The following is a 27,546-nucleotide window of genomic DNA, read 5'->3' as shown; positions in this document are numbered from 1 at the left end:
CCTCACCTCCTGCATGCCCTCTACATTTTTTTCTGGGAGTTTCTGCAATGCTCAGTAACAGACCTGGGGAGGACATGTGGTTGCAGCAAGAGAAAGAAGTTCCATTCTGTAAATGGAAATCCTTGCACCAGTGGAAATCCTTTGTTGGCTATTAAGATGGTGTAAAATGGAACACTCCCATAATCATGTGTGTATAGTTTTTGAAGATGCTTATTGATGAAGAAATTAGCTATAACCATTAGAACAGTGCTTTTCTCTTGGTTCATGAAGTCTGCCTTTTATTCAGGCTCTGCACCTACAGTGCCATGTTTTCTAGTGAATTCAGAGTCTTTCCCCTTATCAGAGAAATATGTAGCCATATTTGGGAAATAGAGAAAGAGCAAAATATCAAACCCGTTTCCAACAACACTGTCTTTAATGAAGTACAGTGGTACCTCGGGTTACATACGCTTCAGGTTACATACGCTTCAGGTTACACACGCTTCAGGTTACATACGCTTCAGGTTACAGACTCCGCTAACCCAGAAATAGTGCTTCAGGTTAAGAACTTTGCTTCAGGATGAGAACAGAATTCATGCTCTGGCGGCGTGGCAGCAGTAGGAGGCCCCATTTGCTAAAGTGGTCTTCAGGTTAAGTACAGTTTCAGGTTAAGAACGGACCTCCGGAATGAATTAAGTACTTAACCCGAGGTACCACTGTATGCAGTTTCTTAGAATCCTCTAAGATCTTTCCTCTGGAATGCTTTTTATCACTACTGAGAGAGAGAGAGAGAATGAGAGAGAAAGAAGTTAAAGGACATAAGAAATGGCCATTGTGCACATTCACCAGTCCTCCCATGAAGAAGGAATTGTGCACATTTCCCAGTCAATAGACATAAACACCAGCAAGCCTTGGGAAATGTGCATGTGTAGACTAAATTTTGTACATTATCTGGTCATTATACATGATTCCCCACCCCACCCCACCCCGCACACACACATACATCAGAGAGAGGGAGGGGGAGGGAAGGAGGGAGAGATCATGGATATAATGCACATTCATCTCTGTGACTTGTTTAGCTTTATTGAAAAAAATCTCAGTCAATGTCCTTCAGGAAGTCAGAGGGTATATTTGCTGTTTACCAAAATCTAGTATGAAGCTTCACTACATTAGGAAACAAAGCCTAGTGTTTGCCATTCATCTCAGGCGCTGGTTCAAGGCAAGCAGGTGCAATATACTCACACAAGAATTTAGTAAAGATACTCTGGAGGCTGCAGTGGCACCTCCGTCCCTGTGCTCATAAAAAGCCGTAGCATTTATGGGCAGAGTTGAGCAATCATTATGCACATTAGCCGGTTTTGCAAGGTGGCTGGAAAATGAGATGTAATTTCACTGGGGAGGGGAGAATGGGCTGCCTCAGCAAAAGGGATTCTTTAAAGGCGACTTTAATTCATCCAGATCATATGAATTTTCATTAATTCATTTATTTATTTCTAATTAGGAGATCCGCCAAGTTGTAAGATTAAAAAAAAAAAGTTGAAAGGCCAATGAGCTATTAAAATTTACATCTTTTACAAAACACTTTTTTTAAAAAAGAAGCAGCTTTAAAGAAAGTTGCCTCTTTTTCAGTTCCTGTAATAAAAAACCTCACAATGCCTAAGTCTCTCTCTCTCTCTCTCTCTCTCTCTCTCTCTGTGTGTGTGTGTGTGTGAAAAACACATTCAAACTTGTTTTAATAATTAAGCTTACAAGGTTTATCCAGACTGCATACAAACAGGGTCACCACTTTAAGGCCAAACTAGACACTGGAGATGCATGAATGCATCTCCACCCTGTTATTTATGCATGCATCTATTGCCAGATTTAGATTGGGGTCTCAGTGCAGGGTGATAGTTAACTCTCCCTCCCCATCTCTGAGCTGCTGTTAGCTGAGGAATGGGAAAGACACAGGGAGCTGTAGCTAATAGCAGCTTTGAACAAGGGCACGCGCAGTTTGATCCATCTTTTAGATTTAGGGGAGCTAGTCTCAAACTTTTGTTGGGGGAGACCTAGGGGTTTTTTTTTGGGGGGGGGAGTTATTTGTCCTGTCTTCACACTTTTTATGATGGAGGACCGCTGTAGCCACCCCCAACGACACGTTCTCAAGATGGAGGGGGAGGGAACAGCTGCAGTCGCCTGTGGTTCCTGCGCAATGTTTGCTATCTTGCCAAAGGTTGCAGGCAGCTTTACCTGCAGCAATTGCATGTTGATTGCCCTCTTAGAAGACAAAGTCCAGCAACTGGAGGAACGTGTAGCTACGCTCCAAAGAATTAGAGAGCTGGAGCTCTTCTTGGAAGCAACAGAGCACACCGTCTCCACCAAGGAGGAGACAGGGGACTCCCCTGAGAAGGAGGCTAGTTCACCAACACAGGAGCCAGATATATGGAGAAACGTGACTCAAAGAAGTAGGAGGCCCAGGGTTCGCGCTGATTGTTTAGAAATACACAATCGCTTTGAGGTCCTCTCCCCTAGCATGGAAGACGAAGAGCAGACTCCATTTGAGGATCTCTCCCTCATTACAGTCGATCAGGTATATGAAGATGAGCAGCAAAGTCAGTCCTCAGGGAATGTGCAGGCGACCTTGGAATGGACAGCTCTCGGAAGAACCCCGACCAGACCTAAGAGGAGGCGTGTAGTGGTGATAGGGGATTCCCTACTGAGGGGAACAGAAGCAGTGATCTGTGGGCCTGACAAGATGTCTCGGGAAGTGTGCTGTCTCCCCAGGGCTAAGATCCAAGATGTAACTGAACGACTGCAAGGAATCATAAAACCCACTGACAAATACCCCTTCCTCTTGGTTCATGTGGGAACCAATGACACTGCAAGCAATAGCCTCCAGAAGATCAAAAGAGACTATGAGGCTCTGGGCAGGAAATTGAAGCAATTAAATGCACAAATTGTCACCTCATCTGTCCTCCCAGTTGAACGACGTGGCACGGGGAGAGAGGGAAAAATAGTGGAAGTGAACAGCTGTCTTCGCAAATGGTGTAAACAGGAACGGTTTGGATTCTTAGATCACGGACTGCAGTTTCTTGAAGATGTACTTCTGGCAAGCGATGGGCTGCACCTCACAACGGTTGGGAGGAATATTTTTGCCAAAAATCTCAGAAACCTCATCAGGAGGGCTTTAAACTGACTAATGTGGGGGAGGGAGACAGTGCTCCTGAAGGTAGGAGTCTATCAATTGATGAAGATGATCATCCAAATGTCATGGAGCAAACAGCACGCAGACCTAGTGGTGGGAGGAAAAAAATCCTTAAATAAGAGACATGGGGGAATGATTAATGGACTTCAATGTCTGTACACTAATGCGCAAAGCATGGGAAATAAACAAGATGAGCTTGAGTTCTAGGTACAGCAAACTAAATATGACATAATAGGCATCACTGAAACCTGGAGGGATAAGTCCCAAGATTGGAATGTAATAATGCAGGGATACAATCTATTTCAGAGAAACAGACCAGACAAGAAAGGAGGAGGAGTGGCGTTATATGTCAGGGATGTGTATACCTGTGAAGAGATCCAAGATTTAGAACCTCAAAGCCAAAGTGAGAGCATTGGGTCAAACTTAAGGGAGAGAAGAATAACAGTGACCTCATTGTGGGAGTTTACTATAGATCCCCAAGCCAAACGGAGGACATAGATGATGCCTTCCTGGAACAGATGGCCAAGCATACAAAAGGAAGGGAGATAGTAGTAATGGGGAACTTCAATTACCCAGATATTTGTTGGGTGTCAAACTCAGCCAAGAGCATAAGGTCAAACAGATTCCTCACTGGCCTTGCAGACAACTTCATTGTCCAGAAAGTGGGAGAAGCAACAAGAGGAACAGCCATTTTAGATCTGGTCCTAACCAATGTTGATGACCTGGTTAGTGGGGTAGAAGTGGAAGGATCATTAGGCGCGAGTGATCATGCTCTTCTGAAGTTTACTATACAGCGGAAAGGAGCAGCCAAGCATACTAGGACTCAATTTCTTGACTTTAAGAAAGCCGACTTCATAAAACTTAGGGAAGTGCTGGGTGAGATCCCATGGACAGTAATACTAAAAGGAAAGGGAGTTCATGATGGCTGGGAGTTTGTTAAGAGGGAGATAGTAAAAGCACAACTTCAGGCAATACCAATGAGACAGAAACATGGAAGGTGCCTAAAGAAGCCAGGGTGGCTATCTAAAGAACTTTTAACTGAGTTTAGATTAAAAAAGGATGTGTACAAAAAATGGAAAGGGGGGAAACCACCAAAGAGGAATTCAAACAAATAGCCAGCACGTGTAGACACAAAGTCAGAAAAGCTAAAGCACAGAATGAACTCAGGCTTGCTAGAGAGGTTAAAAGCAACAAAAAAGGCTTTTATGGCTATGTTCGTAGCAAAAGGAAGAACAAAGAAACAGTGGGGTCACTCAGAGGAGAAGATGGTGAAATGCAAACAGGGGACACAGAAAGGGCTGAACTCCTCAATGCCTTCTTTGCCTCAGTCTTCTCCGATAAAGAAAACAATGCCCGACCTGAAGAATTTGGAGCAAATGATTCAGCAGAGGAAACAAAGCCCAGAATAACTAAGGAGATAGTACAAGAATACTTGACTAGTCTAGATGTATTCAAGTCTCCAGGGCCAGATGAACTGCATCCAAGAGTATTAAAAGAACTGGCAGATGTGATCTCAGAACCACTGGCAGTCATCTTTGAGAATTCCTGGAGAACAGGCGAAGTCCTGGCAGACTGGAGGAGGGCAAATGTTGTCCCTATTTTCAAAAAGGGGGAAAGAGAGGATCCAAATAATTACCGCCCAGTCAGTCTGACATCAATACCAGGGAAGATTCTGGAGCAGATCATTAAGCAAACAGTCTGTGAGCACCTAGAAAGGAATGCTGTGATCACCAATAGTCAGCATGGATTTCTGAAAAATAAGTCATGTCAGACTAACCTGATCTCGTTTTTTGACAGAATTACAAGCCTGGTAGATGAAGGGAACGCAGTGGATGTAGCCTACCTTGATTTCAGCAAGGCATTTGACAAGGTGCCCCATGATATTCTTGTAAAGAAGCTGGTAAAATGCGGTCTTGACTATGCTACCACTCAGTGGATTTGTAACTGGCTGACTGACCGAACCCAAAGGGTGCTCATCAATGGTTCCTCTTCATCCTGGAGAAGAGTGACTAGTGGGGTGCCACAGGGTTCTGTCTTGGGCCCGGTCTTATTCAACATCTTTATCAATGACTTGGATGATGGACGCAAGGGCATCCTGATCAAATTTGCAGATGACACCAAACTGGGAGGGGTGGCTAACACCCCAGAGGACAGGATCACACTTCAAAACGACCTTGACAGATTAGAGAACTGGGCCAAAACAAACAAGATGAATTTTAACAGGGAGAAATGTAAAGTATTGCACTTGGGGGGGAAAAAATGAGAGGCACAAATACAAGATGGGTGACACCTGGCTTGAGAGCAGTACATGTGAAAAGGATCTAGGAGTCTTGGTTGACCACAAACTTGACATGAGCCAACAGTGTGACACGGCAGCTAAAAAAGCCAATGCAATTCTGGGCTGCATCAATAGGAGTATAGCATCTAGATCAAGGGAAGTAATCGTGCCACTGTATTCTGCTCTGGTCAGACCTCACCTGGAGTACTGTGTCCAGTTCTGGGCACCACAGTTCAAGAAGGACACTGACAAACTGGAACGTGTCCAGAGGAGGGCAACCAAAATGGTCAAAGGCCTGGAAACGATGCCTTATGAGGAACGGCTAAGGGAGCTGGGCATGTTTAGCCTGGAGAAGAGGAGGTTAAGGGGTGATATGATAGCCATGTTCAAATATATGAAAGGATGTCACATAGAGGAGGGAGAAAGATTGTTGTCTGCTGCTCCAGAGAAGCGGACACGGAGCAATGGATCCAAACTACAAGAAAGAAGATTCCACCTAAACATTAGGAAGAACTTCCTGACAGTAAGAGCTGTTTGACAGTGGAATTTGCTGCCAAGGAGTGTGGTGGAGTCTCCTTCTTTGGAGGTCTTTAAGCAGAGGCTTGACAACCATATGTCAGGAGTGCTCTGATGGTGTTTCCTGCTTGGCAGGGGGTTGGACTCGATGGCCCTTGTGGTCTCTTCCAACTCTATGATTCTATGATTCTAGGTACTAGTCCCTAGTCCTGTATAAAAAAGGACCACAGCATGCTGCATCCCATTCCAAATTACCTTTGAGAAATGATTTTGGTAAAAACAATAAAAAGAGGAGATGGAAAGATGCCCACACATGCATCCGACTTCACTTCCAGAGCACCCACACTCTGTTTGGGTGTGCAGATCATACACAGGATGAAAATTGTATGAGGGAGAGCAAGGGTGTTAGGGAATGTCCACCCACTCTGTCCCCAATTTATTTTGTTGCTTTTGCAAGTCCTGCATTAGCAGGATTCTATTTTGCCTTCAGGAATGAAAGAAACTCCTGACTTCAGAAGTTCACCCTTCAACTTATGGAGGGTTTTAAATAAGGAGGCCACATGATAGGGGGCAGGACTTGTCAGCACATACATTGCTCTCATTTTCATGATTTTCGATCCTCTAGGAGCCGTATAGCAGTGGTTTTCCAGGCAATATAGAGGGGTGTAAGTTTATTTGCTTTTCCTTTGCATTTGTTCTTTACAGCTTCATCCTACGAATAAGATTTGCCCACCTGAATTCAAAAAAGAAAAACATTGTGTGATCAGGCCGTGAGAGCCCCAGCCCCTAGGGATCATAAGAAAGGAACAAAGACTCTGACTATGTGTTATGGAATTAAAATTAGGCCACAACTCTATTAAACTTCTGAATGTAGGAAGACCTTGGCTTAGGCCTTGGGCGTGTATCCCTCCCAGCCCCCCACCCACGGGGGTGTTCTGCGAGACGTATGTGTAGCAGGCAGCCCCACCCATATCCCCACACGCAGGGTAGTTTATTGACAACCTTTCAGTGTATGGCCAGTGACACCCATATTACAATTCCTTTAAGAGGGGTGAGTCACCTCTTCACACACACACACCCATTATATGGAAGAAAAGACTAAAGGATTCCACCCAAGGCCATAAACCGCCAAAGTTGTGATGAATTGCTATGGGGAAAACAAAACCTGCCAATGCAGGAAAATTTCTTCCCAGTCCTTCTTCCCAGACAACAACCAGTCAAAGACTGTAGCAGCGCCCACTAAGCAGGAAGAAAAAGTTAACTTGCAAACAAGAAAACATTAAGCAAAGAGAGGGGAGGGTGGGTGAATCTCCAGAGCTGACTGCCTGGCTACTATTGGCTCCACCCCCTGTATATAATGGGAGTGGCCCCACCTCCCAGCAATGAAACTTGACTAGTGAGGCTGGGCATGAACCTCCAAATGATAACACTGAGAGGCAGGCCAGCCCCTCTTTGCCATTAAGCTCCCTGGGAACTGTAGCACCATGCGCAATCCTGCAAAGGGCACCCACAATGTAAAGTGTGAATGCTCATTGCCCTTTCGGCAGTGCAACATATAAATTAGCACATGCACACTTTATGCAAATCTGTGCCTACCCTCATATTCTGTTTCGTTGATGCATTGCTTCTTTTTTTGTCACTTCATAAGTGGTTACCTTCTTCATGGCGCTGTTAACAGTGGCAGTGTCTATATGCCAGGACTCATCCCAGGCATTGGAAAGGGGTGCTCAAGTCCAGCCATGGCAGGTTATTTCCAGACATCCATGAAAAATAATACAGTAGACCTGTATTAGTCCCATAGCAGAAGATAATAATAATAATAATAATAATAATAATTAATAATTTTTATTTATACCCCGCCCTCCCCAGCCAAGGCCGGGCTCAGAGCGGCTTACAAGCAATAATAAAAACAAGTTGAATGATTACAACTTAAAAACAAAATTAAAATACAACATTAAAATACTGAAACAATAAAATATTAAAATGTATCCTCATCGCAGGAGGAGAAGGAAAAGAAAAAAGAAAGAGAGGGAGGGAATCAAATTGGCTCCAAGCCAAAGGCCAGGCGGAACAACTCTGTCTTACAGGCCCTGCGGAAAGAAGTCAGATCCTGCAGGGCCCTGGTCTCATGAGGCAGAGCGTTCCACCAGACCGGAGCCAGAGTTGAAAAGGCCCTGGCTCTGGTTGAAGCCAATCTAACTTCCTTAGGGCCCAGGACCACTAGGGTGTTGCTATTTATGGACCTCGAGGTTCTCCATGGGGCATACCGGGAGAGGCGGTCCCGTAGGTACGAGGGTCCTAGGCCGTGAAGGGCTTTAAAGGTCAAAAGCAGCACCTTAAATCTGACCCTGTACTCCACCGGGAGCCAGTGCAGCTGATAGAGAGATATGCCAAGGCATATTTTATTTTCTTATTTGTTAACATTTCTTTGCATCCTCATTACAAAAGTTATTTGAACAGTTTATTGCTGTGATTCCCCCTGGGTACTATGATCCAGACCAGGAGTAGGAAGCACTAGAGGAAGAAGAGTCTGAAGTGGAGGGGGCGAGACAAAAGAGCAGAGTACTTTCAATGAACCCCACCCCATCTCCCAGATTTTCAGAGGCTGCCTCTTTTCTACCCATGGAGGAGAAGGGACTGTTAGAGAATGTGAAGGCTGAGCATATCTCATAGGTGCCACATTCTGCAGCACAGTGGGAGGGATCTAGCAGTGTATGTTACTGAGAAGTGGCACAACAAGAAAAGAGAGATGAATTCCGCCTTCAGGCCAAGAATTCCCCCAGGGGCAGGAATTCTCACAAGCTGCTGGGCATTCTCTGCCTCTTCTTAAAAGGTTGGCAAGGTAGGTGGGGAAACTCACTGGAACAACTTCACAGCTCCTGTGAAGTCCACAGTCTTTGAAGCTATGTTATGGATCTTGGAAATCTGTACCTGGTGCTGATCCTGGACCAGAACTATCGTTGCTATCGTTTCGTCATGTAAGGGTGTGGGGACTGTGGTCTACTCTTTCCATGATGCTGAATTGATACCACTTGTCTGCTATAATAACCTTCCCCTCCATTACTTACAAGGAAGTATCTGTTGTCATTTTTTTGGCAGGAGCCAGCACACTTACAGCAACTATAAAAACCATTTAAATACAGTGAATTATTATAATGTCATAATCCTTTCTCTGATGTTCATACAAACATGCACAACTGTATGCCAAATGTTTATATGCTGGCCTGAAAAATACTGACTGTTCATATTTCTCTTTCTTTCTGCAAGCATTCAAAAGAATCTGGAAGACCCCAAACACCATTAAAAGAGACAAGTCTAGAGTCGTGGACTCAGCCACAGGTAAGAAACAGCATTTGCATTATCTCTCCTTTTCTCATGTTGTCCTAGAGCAAGGATTGAGAAAGGATGGCACTCCGTATGAAGCTGAGTACCCAACTCCCATCATTATGGTGGTGATAGAGCTCTCTCCAAACTTGGATCTCTTTGTATATTTGGACCTATTCAGTTTAACCTCTAAGAGCAAGTTAGACTGACAAATCAAAAGGGGGAAGACTCTGAAGCTTTGCTAGACTACTCGGCTGGTGATGCACAACTCTCCTGGTCACACTGGTATAGATATGATATCAAAACATTATTAGGTGGAAGCTCTTAAAGAAGCATCCTCCTAGGCCAAGGCCCATCTAGCCTAGAACTTTCTTTTCACATTGGCCAACTAGATGCCTATTAGAAGCCAGGTTCTTTTTTAAATGTATGTGCATTATTACTAGTATGTGTATGGGTGTGTAGGAGGACCACCAGTCACATGGGGCATGGTCATGCAAATTGGCCCGTATTCAAGGCAAACTCTCTAACAAGCCACTGGCAAACAGAAATGTACAAATTAAGTCAGTGTCTGCGGAAATTATGAGAAGATCATTAACTCTGGGGATGAAATTCTATTTAAGTCTTCAAAATGACAGCTTAAAGGGTGAAAGCTTATCAGCAGAACATTTTAAAATCTTAAGGTCCACTGGTTTTGACCCAACAGAAAAGAAATCATGTTCATGCAATTCAAGGGATGAGAAAAATGATGAATGAGTACATTCATGGACAACATTTAACTTGAAGACTATATAATGTGTTATAAAAGGAGGATTCTTGATTAGCTACAGTTATTTGATATTGCTTTGTGTCTTTACGTAATTGTTTTAGGGTTGCAGAGTTGAGCCGATTAATGTTTTCATATTAACTTAGAGATGGGAGGAAAAATTGACAAAACTTTTGGATTTTAATTGTATTTTCTGTTTTGGCAGGCCTCACAAACTCTCTTTCTTTCTTTCTTTCTTTCTTTCTTTCTTTCTTTCTTTCTTTCTGCATTTATTCCAAATTACTACTCAATAATTTCCCCAGCTGGTTTTGCCTGTCTTGCTGTTTTTCTTGTAGTTCGAAACTATCTTTAGTTAAGTTGTACTGTATATGGTGGAGTTCAAGCTGTACATGGTGCTTTACATCACACAATTCTCTCTCAGTGTGAATTTATTTACTTGAAACTTTTTTTAAAAAAAATTACTCTGCATTTTGGCTGAAAAGACTTGCAGGGCAGCTTACATGAGATCAATAACAAACAAGACATTATCTGTCCAGACATTTTAAATCTGAAAGACACAACACAAAAGGAAAAAAGGAGCAGAAAGGACCAAGCAAATTCAGACACTGGTTGCAGTTGCAAAGTTGAGCAGCTCAAATGGATATATCTGAGGGGGAGCCAAGCAGAAGCAAGCTTCCCATCTTGTCCCCTGCTTCATCCAGGTAGAATAGCAGCTGAAAAGGTAACGGAACTGTCTGGCATGTAGCCAGTAGTGGCTGGTATTGTGGCACAGTTGGGGCTGTATTACCAACCTGGCTTGAATTGCCCAAGTGTCGTGAAGCCGCCATCAAGCCATTTGGGTGAAACAAGAACCACAGACACAATTCATTGGAGATTAAAATTAGGCCACAACTGTATTGATTACAGATGTAAGTGAGTTTTGTCTTGGCATTGGGTAGCCTATTAAGACCTCCAGCCTGCCTGCTGGAAGGATACCTGAATGCTATATATAGCTGTAGTACAGAGAGCCAGAAGTCTTTTTCTTTTTCTTCTTCTTTCTCTAATTTTTCTTTCTTTCTCTTTCTTTAGAATTTTCTTGTTCTTGTCTTTCTTCCTTTTTTAAAAAAAGACCAAGTAGCTGTTTTATATCAGTGTAGATACTTGATAATGGATATGTGTTTTTGTATATCTCTGAGTAAGTATCAATAAATGTTTTTAAAAAAAAGAAAAATGGATACCTGGGGGTCAAGCCTGGTGTGGGTAAGAACAATGACATACTTAAAATAGGTGCTACCCCACAAGGTTGCCATGCTGGGGAGTGATATGGTCCTTGGCCTCTGCCTGGGCATTTGGCCAGCAGCTCCTCCTCCCATTTGAATCCCTTTAATGGGATACCACACCTCCATAGAGTGGGAAGCCGGAGAACACAGTTCCCCTTCCACACTAACCCAATGCCATATCCACCAAAGTTATGATCGTTGTGAGGAAGGCAAAACCCTCAGACAGGCCCTATTAGTCTGATGGGACAAATTCCTCCTGGCCCTGATATGGCATCTGTAAAGCCATAGCAAGTTCTAGCAAATACATTCAATTGCCAACAAACTGTAAGACCGTGACTAAGGGGTCCATGAAGTCTTGTGTACCCTCAAAACCAACAGTGGCTTGCTGGGTGGGACAACACTGCTATTCTAGCTTTCCAGCAGGTGTCTCACTGTTGCTTACTGGGAACAAAATTGGGAGGGACAGGCAGCAAGGTGTTTGCTCATTATAATGGAAGCACACTAGCAGTTCGAGATTGTGTATGCAGATCATTTGCACTGCACTGACCTCCCTATTGCCTCACCCCCTCCCATTAAGCAATAGCAACCCATGTACCTGGAAGCTAGCACAGTTCAACCCCACCTGGTGAGCCACTTATGCTCAAAACAGCTCTCAAAGGGTTGAGGAAACCATCATCTGTTTGGTAGTTTGGAGCTGTGCTGTAGGAGGAAGGAATCATTACAGACTGGGGACCTTATCTGAACCGTGCAAGATTCCTCTGCCTGATTTCAGGCAAATCTCCCCTGCCACAGGCCACAGAGGTGGTAGGTCCCTTGACCCTTAGAAAAGCTTTTCAGGGGAGACATGGGAATGCAAAGGGGGAAATAGGGGAGTGAAAAATTGGTTGTCCAAGCTGCCTTCTACTCACAAAACGTTGGATACAGCACTTTATTGTCAGGCTGTATTATGTCAGCCTGCCTAGCAGAACAATTCAGACAGATTATCCCTGTCTACATGTTGTTTCACAATTTGAATTGAGCAACAAGTCAGGCATGTAAACCATATTTGTTCATGGGAAACTGCTAGGGTTGAAGTTGACATCTGGGATGGGGGTGGTGGAATATAGCTGTTGTGCATCAGGTATAGGTTTACTAAGAGTTATTGCTCTGATTGCTGGTTTTAGCTGTTTCCACCTCAATCACAGATTGTGTTTTCTCTGGTCCATCTTTCCCCCCTTCTAACAAATGCCAGTGCTATAAGGAGACCAATGAGCCAGTAAGTTTGAAATTGAATCGTCTTTCAGAAAAGCTTGAGTACAAACATGTTTACTCTCTCCCGCTCCTCTAACTTCCTACCTCCTCTAATGATGCAATATAGCAACAGTGACTGGGACATGATTTTGCATGAATCTGAAAATCCTTTGCATCAACCATGGTTTGGGTTGCATTCAAATCCTTTGCTGAAACCACTGCATTACAAATTGAACTTTGCAAGGGAAATAAACCATGCAGCAATTTGTGCCAGATGACTGGAGCCGGTTAGGGCCTTTGTACCTTCAGATAATTGAAATGGGGAATGGTTTGTTGCCCTGTCATGAGAACATAGCTGTGGATTTATCTTGGAGGGTCTAACTGCTTAGCTCCCCCAAGAGCCTTACAAATTGACAGGAAGCTTGGAAGCTGTAAGTGGAATAGAGCTCCCTCTTTATCCTCAGCTACAATCATGCTAACCAAGGTAAGCAGTGTTGGGTTCTTCTTTTTGAGTTCTTCAAGGGTGCATATTGTGCTTTGGTACTATTCTTTTTGGACAGCAGAGATGGGGAACCTTTATTACCCTGAAGACTATATTCTCTCAGGAGTAATATGCCAGGGGTTGCAAATGCCTCTTGTGGGTGAGGCTAGGGCCAGTGGTGGGAAGGGCCACAGCTTGGTTGCAGAACATTTGCCTTGCAAGCGGAAGGTCTCTGGTTCAGACCCCAGCAGCTCCAGGTAGGGTTGGGAGAAAGTCTTGCCTGAAATCCTGCAAAGCCACTGCCAGTTATTGTAGATAGTACTAAGATAGATGGACCAATGGTCTAACTCAGTATAAGGCAGCTTTCTATGTTTTCCCCTATACCCCATCTCTCTCTATTCACATCTGTTCACACTTATGCTCTATACCCTCTCTCTCACACACCAGTTTGTGCTATCTGTCCCCACCCTCTCACATGCATGCGCACTGTCTCTTCATCCACCTACCTGATTATTTGGGATCACCCATGTAATTGAAGCTGCCCTCTCTTAATATGGCATTTCTGATTGGCTGAGATCACTCACTCTACTCCTTGAAGACACACATGGCATGAAGCATACTCGGCTAGAAGCCAGTTACCTGGCTCTTGCCCCTCCCTCTTGATTAAAACACAACCAGGTCAAACCAGAACATTATGGGGTGAATATTCTTATGATTGAGGGTATGCTCTGCTACCCACAAAATATATTTATTTCTCTGTAGCAAATTCAAGGGTGCCACCTGTGGCATACTCTGTGTGTGTGTGTGGGGTGGACACACAGGGGTGGTTGCTCCAGGAGCAAAATTGTTAAGGTGCAAAATTTCAGCACCCAGTGGTGCCTCAATCTAGCGTCTTTTGCTGGGCTCTGTTGACAATGGCTTCTCCATGAGAACAAGGAAATGACCTTTCCTTACAATGGAATGACTCCTCTTTTCTTATCTCTGCAATGTCCTGGGTGATGCTGACACTGTTAAGCAATTGAATGTGCATGCGGATTCTGTCCATTGCCCTCCCTCCCTCCTTCCCACCCATCCATCTGTCCAGCCCTGGGTACTGGCAACCCATGCTACGCTACTGCTTTCCACCCCTCCATAATGGGTCCCAGCTGCATCCCTGCTACGACTGCGGCAGGAGGTAGCTAGCTTGCTTTCAATAAAGTGGGCTTCATGCTATGGTTCAAGACAAACTGCACCCCTGGGAGCCAATAGAGTTCTGGGGGTGGGGCTTTGAATGAAGTGGGAGGAAGTGCACTAAGTTTGCAAGGTCCTTCCTGTCAGAAATGTAGGCTATATACCATATTGAAAATGCTTTCTATCCTGGAAGATAAGTAGACTCTCCAGTGATGTTTGATTTGTGTTTTTAATTTGTTTTTACAATCACATGATAGCTTATTCTGTTTTGGTCTTGCACTCCTGCATTAATTTCCAATTTAAAAAGTAAGATAAGTATGATTGCAAGATTAACACAAGCTATTTCAAGTTTTAAGAGTTCACCACCTTCCATCACCATTGTGAGGTGGCTGTCTCCAATGGCCATAATAATGTGAATATCCCAGAGACCCTCAGGAGCTTTCTGGGTAAAGATCTAGGCCAATTGTTTTTAAGGGATAAAAGAAAGCAAAGAGAATAGAACATATTTTGTGATCTATGGGCAGGGCTTATTGAGATATTAAACGCCATGCATTATTTCATTTGTTCCTCCACTGTCTGATTAAAGCACGTGGCTGCTAAGCTATTTCAGCTTCCCAGTTAAGGGGACTCATAAACAGTTTTGGTTTTACAGAGGTCAGTTAGTTTGACATATTCCGAGTCTTTCTATGGTTATTTCAGCTTTGGGAGCAATCTCCTTTAAATTCAATTTTCCACAGTTGTGTCTTGGACTCAGAGATCAAAGGATGTCAGATCAAATCTCTGTTTCCAAAAGAGTGGAAAACAGAAGGTGTGTGTGTTTGTCAAACTGAGCACCAGGTACCATATTGGAAGTATATAACAACATCTTGCTGCATGCAGATGACCTCACTGACATGCCACTCAGATTGCAAGCTCCTGGGGCATTGAATCTAACTCTCTTTGCTCATACTGCATCATGCAGCTCCAGGTCCATGCTGTTTCATCACACTACCAGCATGATTAGCATTGGTTGAAACTACAGATATGAAACAAAACTATAAAACAAGACAATAAAACAATAATATATCAAAACAAAACATAGAAGCACATTTTGAAACTTCTTTAGACCCAAGGATTCCTTCCATTTCAGTCTTCATCTTGCCAAGACTCACAAAATACTGCTTATCACTTCCAAATTGTGCCTTACATCTAAACAAACTAGACAAATGGTATCATCTTCATTCTCTCCCATGCAGGGTCTCAAGGCCATGCATAGTTAAAATGGTCCATATTCAATATCACTCATCTCATTCTACTCTCACACATCCACCAATGCACACAAGCACACTATCCACCCAATCAATCAACATCTTGAAGTCTTATTTCATTGTGTCCTCACTGAAAATCTGGTTTGCTGGAAGTGCTGTTGCTGGTGGTGATGGAAGGGGAAATGAATTTTGTACAATGACTACCTGCTAGGTTTCCAGTCAGACATCTTGGGTCAATATGTCCTGGCATCAAATGCAGCATGCTCTCTGACCTTCTAAACATTCATCATGTTCTTCAGTACATTTGTATTGAAAGGGAACAACTTGTTTTCAAATATTGCTGTGCGTATTATAAGGACACAGGAAAGAGTGGAAAGACCAGGGGCTCCTATGGTAATTTATGCTGCCCATGCCCTTGCCTTTCAAGCTACTTGAGCACATTTCCAATCGACAGCCCCAGAGTAAATATACATCAAACAAAATTGGTTTCTCCGTTTGGCGAACCCACTTCAGTAGCTGCAGTAATATATGGACCTTCTTGACAACTGCCATATATTTGCCGACCCTCCCCTTGAGCTAAAGCCAAGGCACAGGTGACCCTGAAGGTTAGCATACTCTGTTCATAAAGCATTTTCAATAAGGTTCTTTCTTAGCCGCCTTCAATGTCCAGTGATTAAAACCTCATTTGTAATCATTTCCAGCTGGTGGACATCTGCAAATACTTTATAGGTTGGACTTACATGCTAACCACAGGATGTTGGGTCTTTTATTACCAGTTGTTACTGCTTAAGTGATTGATTGACTTGTTACGCAGTAAGATGCAGGGGGAGATGCCTAACAGTTGTGTGGCCACCTCTGGGGGAAATGCCAGAGATATGGGTTCCAGAGGCTGCATAGTTCCAAGGAAGCGAGAGAAGCCTTCATTAGGCATAGCTGGAGCCACTTTCTTCACAACAGGAGCAAATTTATCATTGCAGCTACCCAAAACTGCTGGAAGGTGCACAAAGACCGGGAACATATTTTATTTGTTATATGTTTTAATTAGCATATATTTCTGTATCACTTTTGTATTAAAAATATCCAAATCTGTTAACAGTAACAAAATACAAAAAAGGGGGGGACCATATTATGTGAGGTTATGCAATCTGTTATACAAGATGGTGCCCCGCAAGACGAATGCCTCGCAAGACGAAAAACTCGCTAGACAAAAGAGTTTTCCGTTTTTTGAGTCGTTCCGCAAGACGAATTTCCCTATGGGCTTGCTTCGCAAGACGAAACGTCTTGAGAGTTCTTGCGAGTTTGTTTCCTTTTTCTTAAAGCCGCTAAGCCGTTAATAGCCGCTAAGCCGCTAATAGCCGTGCTTCGCAAGACGAAAAAACCACAAGACGAAGAGACTCGCGGAACGGATTAATTTCGTCTTGCGAGGCACCACTGTAGATTGAGTGATAGATTGATAAGTATCAACAGACAAGTAAAAGCAATAGTCTCCAGTGAGTCTTAAAAGCCTTTGTAGCCATGAAGCTTTTGTTCTATCTTCATTTAAGGTGGCAGTGTGCCTCTGAATACTGGTTGTTTGGAAACACAAATGGGGAGAGTACTGTTGTACTCAGGTCCTGCTTTTGGACTTTTCCATAGGTATCTGATTGACTACTATGAGAGCATAACACAGAGTTAGTTCAGCCTTTGGCCTGATCCGGCAGAGCTCTTCTAGATGCTATTTTTGTATGTAGCCTTAAAAGTTAGGTTAAAAGTTGTTAATCTAAAGCAGAGGTCACCAACCTTTGGGGTGGAACTATGGACACATCACATCCTATCACATACCATGGCCTATTCTACTTGCTGCAATTGAATGCTTCTTCAATTTTAATTGCAGCAGCAGGAGGAAACCCAGTGGGTGCCATGGAAGGCTTTGGAGGGGTGTAGATGTGCACCACCTGGGCATCACATGGGTGACCAGTTTTCTTGCCAAGGCTCACATTCGGAACATAATCTATATGCTAAAATGATTCTTTGCCTGGATGCAGAAACCAAAATTGCATGGCCAAAATTGTACCACCCATAAACGAGAGAGAGGTACCCACACGTTCAAGGATTGTGGAAGGACCAAAAGGAAATTCTGAAGAATATAGATAAGGTTGAGGGGAAGAATTTGAGCAACAGCACAATGATAACTGAGCACACTTAGGGGCCAAAGAATGTTGACAAGAAAGCAACAGAAAGCTTGGGAGGGCAGGGAAAGGGGAAAGGAATCCTGGAAGCAGAGGCGGATTTAGGGGAGTGTGACCAGTTCTGCTGCACTGGCTGCTGAGCCTAAGGGGCACTGCAGAGCACCACAACCGTGATGTTGAGAATTGAGCAGAATGGAACGTGAGGGAAGGGGTGCATTTTGACCTTGCACTGGGCACCACTGAAAGTTGATAGACCAAAATCTGCCTTTACTGGCAATGGGCACAGCTGGCGCCTACTTGCTTTGAATAATAAAGTGTGTCAATGAACATGTACAAAGCTGCTTTATAACTGATTAGCCAGAGCAAGCTTTTGTCTCAGAATAGGATGGATGCTCTAAGGTGGCGACTGCAATTCCTGGCAGAATTTTAGAAAATTTGTGTTAATGAAGGCAGGTTCTGAATTGGCACCTTTCAAGGGCAGGGATAAGTTTTTGGCAAATTGCTATTGGATTCTTTCCCAAGGGTGGTACTGGAGGCTAATTTGGAGTACCCTGCTCAGCCAAGATGGCTCTATAAATTTTGAGAGTAGCTAAAATAGTTTCTAATACGATTAGTGAAATGTCTGGGAGGCATTCTGTACGTACTGGTGTGGCCCTTGTCTTGAGAAAGAGAAGTTAGAAGGAGATTTTGTAATGAGCACAAGTGAATCTTTAGGAAGCTGACACTTGCTTTTAATGAGATGGGAAAGCAGCTAAAAAGTTCAAATCCTAATTACCAATGATTGAGGGTAAGTTTATTTTCCTCCTTTCTCATCTTTACAGAATCACGTTGTAATCTCAGAGCAGTGGATAACAACATCCCTAATCCAATATTTTAACAGTAAATAATTTGATGATGGGAATTGCTTCACTAATCTCTTAGGCTGCCAACGGTACAGTTAGAGAATCCACAGGGGGTTCACTAATCAGTTTTTTGTAGACGAAATCAGCTCTGGCAATTTGTCTACATTCAAAACAGCCTGCAGCTGGAGAGAAAGCTAGTCAGGCAGCTTTAGGTTCCTTCAAGGGAAGTGAAAATTGTGTTTTGTACTCCCCCCCCCCCTTAATAGAGCCAAGATGGTTGGGGAAACAAAAACTTTATTATAGAAATATATCTTCAGCATGTTGAAATTTAAGGAGTGCTAAATGCAATCTGAATTGTGAGAGCATAAATTGCCCTATTGTCTCTAAACTGCAGATTGTGGGAGGCATCCAACTAACATGCTCTGTCAGCACAAGGATTTCTGCTTGCTCAACAGAACATCCCCCCTTTCCTCTCCCCATGCATGCCCCACACCTCCCACAAATCTATTCCAGAGGGTTGGGTGGACCCCTAGAACAGTTTTAGGGGGTGCACAGGGGGAGGAGGGAGGGGGGTCCATTGCACAAGTGGGCTGATGGAACGTGTTAGTTGCACCATGTTCAGTGGTGGTCAGAGTCAGAGTGAAAGGTGGTGGGAGCAATCAGTGATGCACTTACCTCTCTACAGTAGGCTACATTTCATTCACAGGAAAGTCAGAGGTTTCTGCGCCCACATGCCTCTCTCCATACTCCATCCATGCAAGAAAAGGAACATTAACACAGTTATAGACACATTCCAGCCAGGCAAAAATGTTTGAGGATGACATAAGCAGGGTCTGTGAAAGATGTTGTCTGGGGAGAGAGTGTGTGGCCTACAGAGAGTCCCAAGGGCCAAATAAAAAGGCTTGGAGAGGTGATTTCTGCACCCAGGGTTTGATGCTCCCCACCTTTGACCTAACATTATATATGGATGAGCTTACCTCTCATATAAATTACTCACATTGTGTGTCGATGTGCTGCCCAGATTTTATGGATCCCTAAGTTGCTGCCAGGAATGGTGAGCTGCTGGCAGGAGAGCAGCAAGTTACACTCATAGCAAACTTGGTCAGGTTATGTGTTTTTTTAAATATCCATAGATTACTTCTGCATGGGTTTTTTTGTTTTTGTTTTTTAGAATAAGCCCTTCGGAAACACAAACGGCTAGAGAAATAATATGGTTGGGGAAAACTTGGCTAAATTGTTGTGCTATGGCAGGGTTGTGGGGACAGATTAGGAAATGGTCCCCTAGCATAAGGATGGGGAACTTAAGATGTTGCAGGTGTTGTTGTACTCCAAGTTCCATCAACCTTAGCAAGCATAACTAATGCCCGGGCATAAATGGAGTTGTAGTCTAACAACATTTGGAAGGTCATCCCCCCCCCCCAATCCTTGTGCTAGCAGAACAAACCATTTTACAATCTAATGCTGTCTAGGGATGGGGAATATCAGGATTTGAGCCTGTAGCAACTGTCTGAGGAATGGATAATATCAGGCAGAAATTCAGCTGGTGTGCCACCAACAAGCTATATGACCTGCTAGACCACAGCCTTGCCTCTATCTGTTCTGGAACTGCTCCCTTTCTCGGGCCTTTCCCACACGTCCTTAACAGCAGACACATCTCACAGATGGGTACACTCTTCCACCTTCCTGAGAAAAAAAGACTGAGTGAAAAGAGCATGGGATCTAAGAAAGTCCGGTCAATTAGCTTGTTGCAAGCTTGTGCAATCTCCTGCTTATCTTACTTTTCTTCCTTGTTATTTTATGTTGAAATTAGAAAATGACAAAGCTTAGCTTTCATTTTTCTGTCCCTCTGCAAGTTTCAATGTTCAAGATACATTAGTCACCCGAGCAGCAACCCTTCCCCTCCCTTGGTGGCATATAAACTTTGACAGCTTCTGCAAGAGGTCCCGTGGTCACCTCTGGGGTCTTGAATTACCTGTGTTCTAATCAAGGGGTCGTTTGTAGAAGATGAAATAGCTTAGGGTAATGTAATCCATTTCACTCTTTAGAATAATTAAAGCAGAGTCAATTTCAACTGGGATTTGTTAGATCGTTACTTGAACACGTTGGGTTTCTAACCTGTCATCAAGGTGGATTCATTTTTGGAAAGTTTCTCAGTCCTTTTAATTCCTTAAGGAGCTCAAGAGATATTAGAGGCCCCCTTCTGCTTTCTGCCTCCCACCCTCCAGTCGATGAGGAAAGGGGAGCTGGTTAATTGCATCCCCAATTTTAATTCCTGTCTCTTAATTCAAATACCAGTACTATCTTGTTGTCATGCTCCAGAAAAGGGCTTCTTAATGAAAATATAAGGTCAGAGAAGACTAAGTAACTGTGAAATAAAACAACTATACACAGATGTTACATTGGAAAAAAATGGTCATGAAAAAGATATTCTAAGCATCAAGGTAATAGGGATATTTTAAAATGGGTGCAATAAAGCATGTTAGCTCAAGCTTTTGGGAAGGCCAACAATCAAAGGTGAGCTATAAGATTGCTATATGGTGTCTTAGGCAAACCACCTTGCCCTCCTCAACATATACCAGGGATGGGCAGCTTCTGGGCCTCCATATGTTATTGGAATCCAGAATTCATTAACTGAAATCAGGTGAGCATGGCTAATGGTCAGGGGTGATGGGAGATATATTCTAAAACACATGGGAGGCCATAGGTTCCTTATCCCTGCCATATACAACAAATATAACAAAGGTGACCTGTCTTGCAATTAGTTAGAACTGATGAGCTTACATGGAATATAAAGGTAAAGGGACCCCTGACCATTAGGTCCAGTCATGACCGACTCTGGGGTTGCGGCGCTCATCTCGCTTTATTAGCCGAGAAAGCCGGCGTACAGCTTCCGGGTCATGTGGCCAGCATGACTAGGCCACTTCTGGTGAACTGAGCAGCGCATGGAAATGCCGTTTACCTTCCTGCCGGAGCGGTACCTACCTATCTACTTGCACTTTGAGGTGCTTTCGAACTGCTAGGACTGAGCAACGGGAGCTCACCCCATAGCGGGGATTCGAACCGCCGACCTTCTGATCAGCAAGTCCTAGGCTCTGTAGTTTAACCCACAACAATAATGAAAAATGCTATCTAAATAACAGTAGCAGTGTAATTCAAAGAAGTATATTTCAAGGAAGTGCACTGAGTATGTAGAAAATTATTGCACATGACTGGTAGTTTCAAGTACACACAGTTGATAATAAACAGACTCTGCAAGGATGATGTACTTAACCCAAAATTGACTCTGGAGCATGCAGGTAACTTGTGCATTTCAGCTAGATTCATAGCAAAGTGGTTACCTATTTGCTCTGCTCAAAATTAAATTCATTTATATGGTCTGGTTCAGATCACAATTTTCCCCATGCATCTCATTGTATGCTGAAAATGGATCTGGCCAGAAGATGGAACATTCTAATGACTGTTTGGCCCATTTGACCACTTGCAGCACAATTTACATTTGCTGCTTGCTCAGAAAATGTTGCAGGTTTTGTTATTACTCCTTCCAAATCTCCCACATGTCTAATAAATACACAAAACTTCACATGAGACAAGAGAGAGAGAGATCTGGACACATAAACACACACAGAGATACACACTAACAGGGCCCATAACTGGAGGTGAACAGATATATCAGTTTTCAATTTTTCCAAACCTAAAATCAATTATCTTCATTTGCACAGCATATTGTATGATGAAAATTCATCAGCTTTAGGGTGAATTTCTCTTCATATACATATTTTTGTATGCACTTTTAATTAATATAGACATTTTTGCAATCCATTTCCCTTAATACAGTGCATTTTGCATCTTATTTTATGCACATTTTTTGTGGCTTATGCATTGGTGTATGCATTGTTTAATTGGAGATCTGCATCACAACATTCAGAGAAGTGCAAATTACTAAGGATAATGGTCTTACTTTTGTGTATTGGTTCAAGAAGTGTAGAATGCAAGCAGAACCCCACTTCTCCCCCATCCCTACTCAGAACCTGCTCTTTCCATCATACACCTTATGAGTAAGGAGTAAATGTTAATGAATATACTATAGTGTTGAAACAAATGCCAAAAACTGATGAAAAGCTATTCAGGTTAAGAGAGGAAAGAAAAAAACAAAGCTGAACGTGATGGATTCATTTCATGGGAATGTACAGAGCAGGAGACCAAATAAATGGAACTATGGAAAATAAATGCCTTGAGAATGGTTCTTTAAGAATGATAGATGTATTGTCAACCTGCTTTCAGCTAAAAGCAAAACATGTATGTTAAAAATAATTGGGGCTGGTGGGAAAGAGGATCAGAGAGCAAATGGAACAAGATCAATCATACCAATAACAGCTTAAACATGGAACAATATCTCCATTGTTCCTGGAACATTTAAGGTAAACCTTTGCTTGTGGCAGTGGTTAGCTTTCATGACTATGTTTTCACTTAACGTTGCTTTAAGGGTCCTTTGCAATACTCATACTTCATTCTGCTCCTGCTAGGGCACTGCTGAAAGACTGCCTGTTTCAATTTTTGCTTCTGCTCTTGGGCAAGCAACCAAAACTAGTTTTCTATGTGCTGGTAACCTCAAAGTTGGATTACTGCAATGTGCTTTATGTGAGGCTACCCTTGAGGTTAGTCTGAAGGCAAACTACCACCAGCATATAAAGCCTGGATTGTGAGATTTGCACTGCATGCTGTCGTTGGGCCAAATTCAAAGCTTTGGTAGTATACACCTCAGCTTTGTTGAGGGACCAGATTACTTGAGAGACAGCCTCTATCTGGAGTGCACGTCTGGACAGTGTGTCTGGAGGTCTTGGACTGCCCAGATGTCAGGACTCTTGGCCTCGCTGATGTGGTCCAGAAGAAGGAAGAGCAATACATTTGGCACCAGCTTGGCTGCAGAAGTTGCTGTAAGGAGGTGCGCAAGGTGTCATCCAGCTGTCCTTGGGACCCCACTCTGAATTTCTTTAAGATTTACTCCTTAGCCTTTTTCTCTCCCAAAGATACTCTACAAGGCAGCAGGTAAATATTTTTCCTTGGGGTTTTGCTAGTAGTGAGAAATGCATACAATTTTACAAATAAATGTTACGCTTTAAATCCATAGACAGTGGTGGCCTATCACATTTTGAAATGGGAAGGCATCGCTCCTGCTCACTGCCCTCACACCCTGCCCAAAACCTGGTGAGAGGAAGGCGTTCTGCTGGTGGTGGGCAGGGGGCTGTTTCTATGGCTAGAAGTAGGAACCCCCTGAAAAGAAACAAGAAATAAAATATTCTTGCCTCTGCATTATTTTCCTCTATCCTAACCTGCAAGAAAGAAATTTGAAAGCTCCATTATGACCTCATTCATTAATGCAGCGGAAGCCAACATAGTGCCCCCTGATGTCATTGGATTACAGCTCCCCTCATGCCTGACCAGTGGCCATGTTGGATGATGTTGATGGGAGCTGTGATCCAACAACATCAGGAAGGCTACCTCTTCACTATCTGGGATGAAGATCTGTCAATTACCATGGCAATCCTGCAGATGACACCATCACTCCTGTTCCGAAAAGAAAAGGTCATTGAGCTGCACTCAGCTGTGTTTCCCCTCCACTATTCTGCTGCACAGAATTGTTCCCCAAGCCTCCCTAAAACAGATGCTTCCCTCACTCTTTCCATTCCTATTCCTAGTTGCTGCTTATGTGGTGTTTTTCCCTCACCCTCGTTTAAAGGAAGGACATGGAGAGTCTGCATGGAAAGCTTTTGTGGGTCAAGGGCTGGATCAGTGAAAGTCAACTGAGTTACTTCTGAGCATGGGGATGAACTGCTTTACAGCCAAAATGCCCGCTCATAATAGCAGGGAGTTGGAATTGCTGTAAGCTGCTGATGGAGGACTACAGGCCAGATGTGGCCCCTGGGGTCTCTTCATCCAGCTCAAATAATCTCCTCCTCATGACTCCTGTCCTTTTCTCTCCCTACTGCAATTAGGCTTGGAAGAAAGCCTTCCATTGCCCTTCAAGGCAAGGGTGAATGCTGCTGTCTAAATGACAACTCTGTAGTATCTGAATGTGAAGAGGGAAATATGGCTGAATTTTTTTCTTAATGTGGAAGGGACTGGCATTTCCCATGCCAAAATGTAGGGCCGAAGAGAAGAGTCTGTTCTTTATTGTGCAGTTTCTTGCATATTAGGAAAGCTATACATAGCCTCAGACACCAGGGCTGTGCAGATGGGGTGCCATTGCTCTCCCATCTTCCCAATGTGGTATGTTGCTGCTCACCAAGAGAAAGAGGTGGGGGAGAGAGAGCAAGAAAGTGGGAGTTTGCCATGGTGTGAATGCTGCAACATAGCCAATCTGATGCTCCTCCTGCCTTGTCCGTGCTGTGTCTACACTGTGCAAAGCTCTTGCTGCCTTTCCTTCCATCTGTCAGTAAGCAACAGTGATACTTGGAAGGCAGAAGAGCAACACATCCCCACCGGCCTCTAATAGTTGGCACACATTTGTCTCAAGAGACAATGGAGTGCACCTCTAGGGGTGAAATCAATCTGCTGAAGAATCACAGTGCCTTCTGTAGCTGCGGAGACCAGTAACTTGTAACTGCTGACTCCCAAGTTGTTGACACCAGCTTGGCTGCCAGAGCTGCCAGAAGGCAGAATGCCGCCCAACCACCTTAGGGACTCCACTCCAGATTTGTGTAGGGTTTATTCCTTAGCCTTTTCTTCTCCTGAAGATGTCCTCCAAGGCAGTGATTACTGATTGCTCCTCAGGGTTTACTCCCAAAACCTTTCACACAAATGAGTATTGTTGCAAGGCAGCAGAGGTTCAGGATCAGAATTTTCCTTCTCCTAAATGGGATTCCTTCCCAGATTGACGAGCCCCATCTGTTACTGTTACCTGCAGGCCCATGCAGAGCTTGTCTGAGGCCTGGGAGTCTTGTTCTTGGTATGTCTGTGTAAGTCTGGCAGTCCCTGGTGGGGCCTATCAGCTAGCTTAGCCCACCAAGGCAAGAGTACTCAGCTGCCCTCCCCTCTGCAAGGGCCTCACCTGGTTTAGCCAGTCGAAGCCATTTCCTGGGGTGTGACTGCTGTCACATGCTGACAGCTTCTAGAAGCCACAGGTAAGAGCTGAGTGCAGGGGGATGCCCAAAAATGAACAAACTACCCCAGAAGGAGCATTATGTGCCCACCACCAAGGGTACTATTCCTACACTAATACCCAATACACCCCAAGCAGCCACTACTAATGCTACTTAATAACTAATTTCTTATTTAGATTCACAAATAAGGATATCTGTGGATTTTCTTTAGCTGGGCTCTTTCAGGCAATAAGTAGCAGGGTCTTCTATGCTGTGGCCCAGGAATGAATGAAATGGAATGAAATTCAAGTGTCCTTTGTGCTCAATGGTGTCATAATTGGAACTTCTCTATTTGCCATTTTCACACCTGTAGGGGATTATTTGCTTACCAAGAAATATGATTTCTAGAAACTATGCAAGCAAGGCATTCTTATATAGATGTGCATTCAGAATGTTGGGGAAATATTGGGATTCAAGTTCAGCACCCTGGGCTGCCTGGAATCACCAATAGAATCCAGACACTAATTGTCAGTCAAACAGGACATTTATTTAGGTGCTGCAAAGCTGGTGTGACAAAACCTCAACCAGCAAGTAGTAAAGGGGGTAGCACACCAAATATGAAAAAAGCACAAGCATTAATACACTTACAAGGAAATAGAAGCAGCGTATACTTCTTCTACTAGCTTCTACAGGTTTAATCACGTGGCATAGCAACTTTCTTATCTTTCCCTCCTTCCTTTGTCCTCAACTGTTATAGCAATAGCTCGTGTGTTAATGCAATATGTGTACGTGTTGCTCCATCCTTCTCTCATGATTCTCTTGCAAACACAATCTTCACATTCCAGCCTTCACTTGCTCAGCCCTTCTCACACACATTTCAATTTTCATTCTATAATTTCAATAATTTATCCAATAAGAGACCACTACTTAGAACTCCTCCTCTTCTTCTTCTTCTTCTTCTTCTTCTTCTTCTTCTTCTTCTTCGTTATACCTATTTAATAATGCTGCTTAAAACTGGGTTTATTTTAACTTCTACTATTCAACTAACTTCAAGTGCCTTTTTTCTGATATTTTAAGCTAACCAAAACGAGCACTTCTGTAAAAACAGATGAGACAACATTTCCATAGCTGTGGTAAATGCACAGTGAAATGCATAACTGAAATGCAGGAATCATGAGCAATGGAACAAAGCACTGAGCATTCATTTCTCATTCCCTGGTTAGTGCCATGAGTGGCAAGACATGCTTCCTTGTACTCCTCTCTGTCCTCCATCCTCTTTCCTGCCTCCTTTTATTTATTCTGCATGTCTTTTGATTTTATCATGGAGCGAGCAGAACTGCACCGCTGATTTCTAAGCAGCGATTTTTTGTCAGCACCCGCTGAGGAGTTGCTGGACCATTAGATGTTGCCTTTAGAATTTCCCTCTTCCTCAAGGGGGAAGCAAAAGGGTGAAAGGTTGGCTGTTGCAAGAAGCAGTTCTGCAACATGTTCAGAGTGAACCTGAACTCACACTGAGCACATTCAAACTACAAGCATTAAATAGCTGCCAACTACAGAACGAGTGATTGCTGATCAAACAGTCCCGACTTTACAATCCACCTTGCAGTGTGCTTCATCAAGCGCCAGGCCTCCTTTGTACACATTCATAGGTAGCATGAGGGGGTCGGTGCTCATTTGGTTCCCTCCTCCCTTCCACAATACAATGTTCACTTCTCCCCCCCCCCCCCCGAGGGTTTAAATTTCATTGCAAACTGCTTGAAGTAACGTCTGCTCATTTTGCAACTGTCAGACTAATCCCTCTCACAGCACCGTGTGGAAATGGAAGGAACCCTGTGCTTTTGAAAATGCATGATGCCCTGATGGTGTTCATCGGAGGAGACCTGCAAATAAATGTTATTTGTGGGCAGTTAGCATGCATATGAGGGATACTTCAGATCAGTGATCATTCCTAGAATTAATCAGACGTGCACCACTCAGAACACAAACAACATATTTAGCCGAACCTTATATTATAGCTGAACTATTT

General features: G+C 43.5%; 1 protein-coding gene across 3 annotated transcripts in view; it reads left to right on the top strand.

Annotated features, from left to right (window-relative positions):
* PCDH11X (protocadherin 11 X-linked) overlaps positions 1 to 27,546 on the top strand; it is a 751,002-nt gene that overhangs the window by 404,468 nt on the left and 318,988 nt on the right. For all 3 annotated transcript variants that reach the window (XM_080990481.1, XM_080990482.1, XM_080990483.1), the window contains one exon: positions 9,225 to 9,296. In XM_080990481.1, coding sequence (XP_080846607.1) covers positions 9,225 to 9,296 — 72 coding nt within the window. Of the gene's footprint in view, positions 1 to 9,224; positions 9,297 to 27,546 lie in introns of those variants that run through there.

This window comes from Podarcis pityusensis (assembly GCF_964106645.2).
Source record: "Podarcis pityusensis genome assembly, chromosome: Z".
NCBI lineage: Eukaryota > Metazoa > Chordata > Lepidosauria > Squamata > Lacertidae > Podarcis > Podarcis pityusensis.
This window is presented reverse-complemented; position numbering and strand designations above follow the sequence as displayed.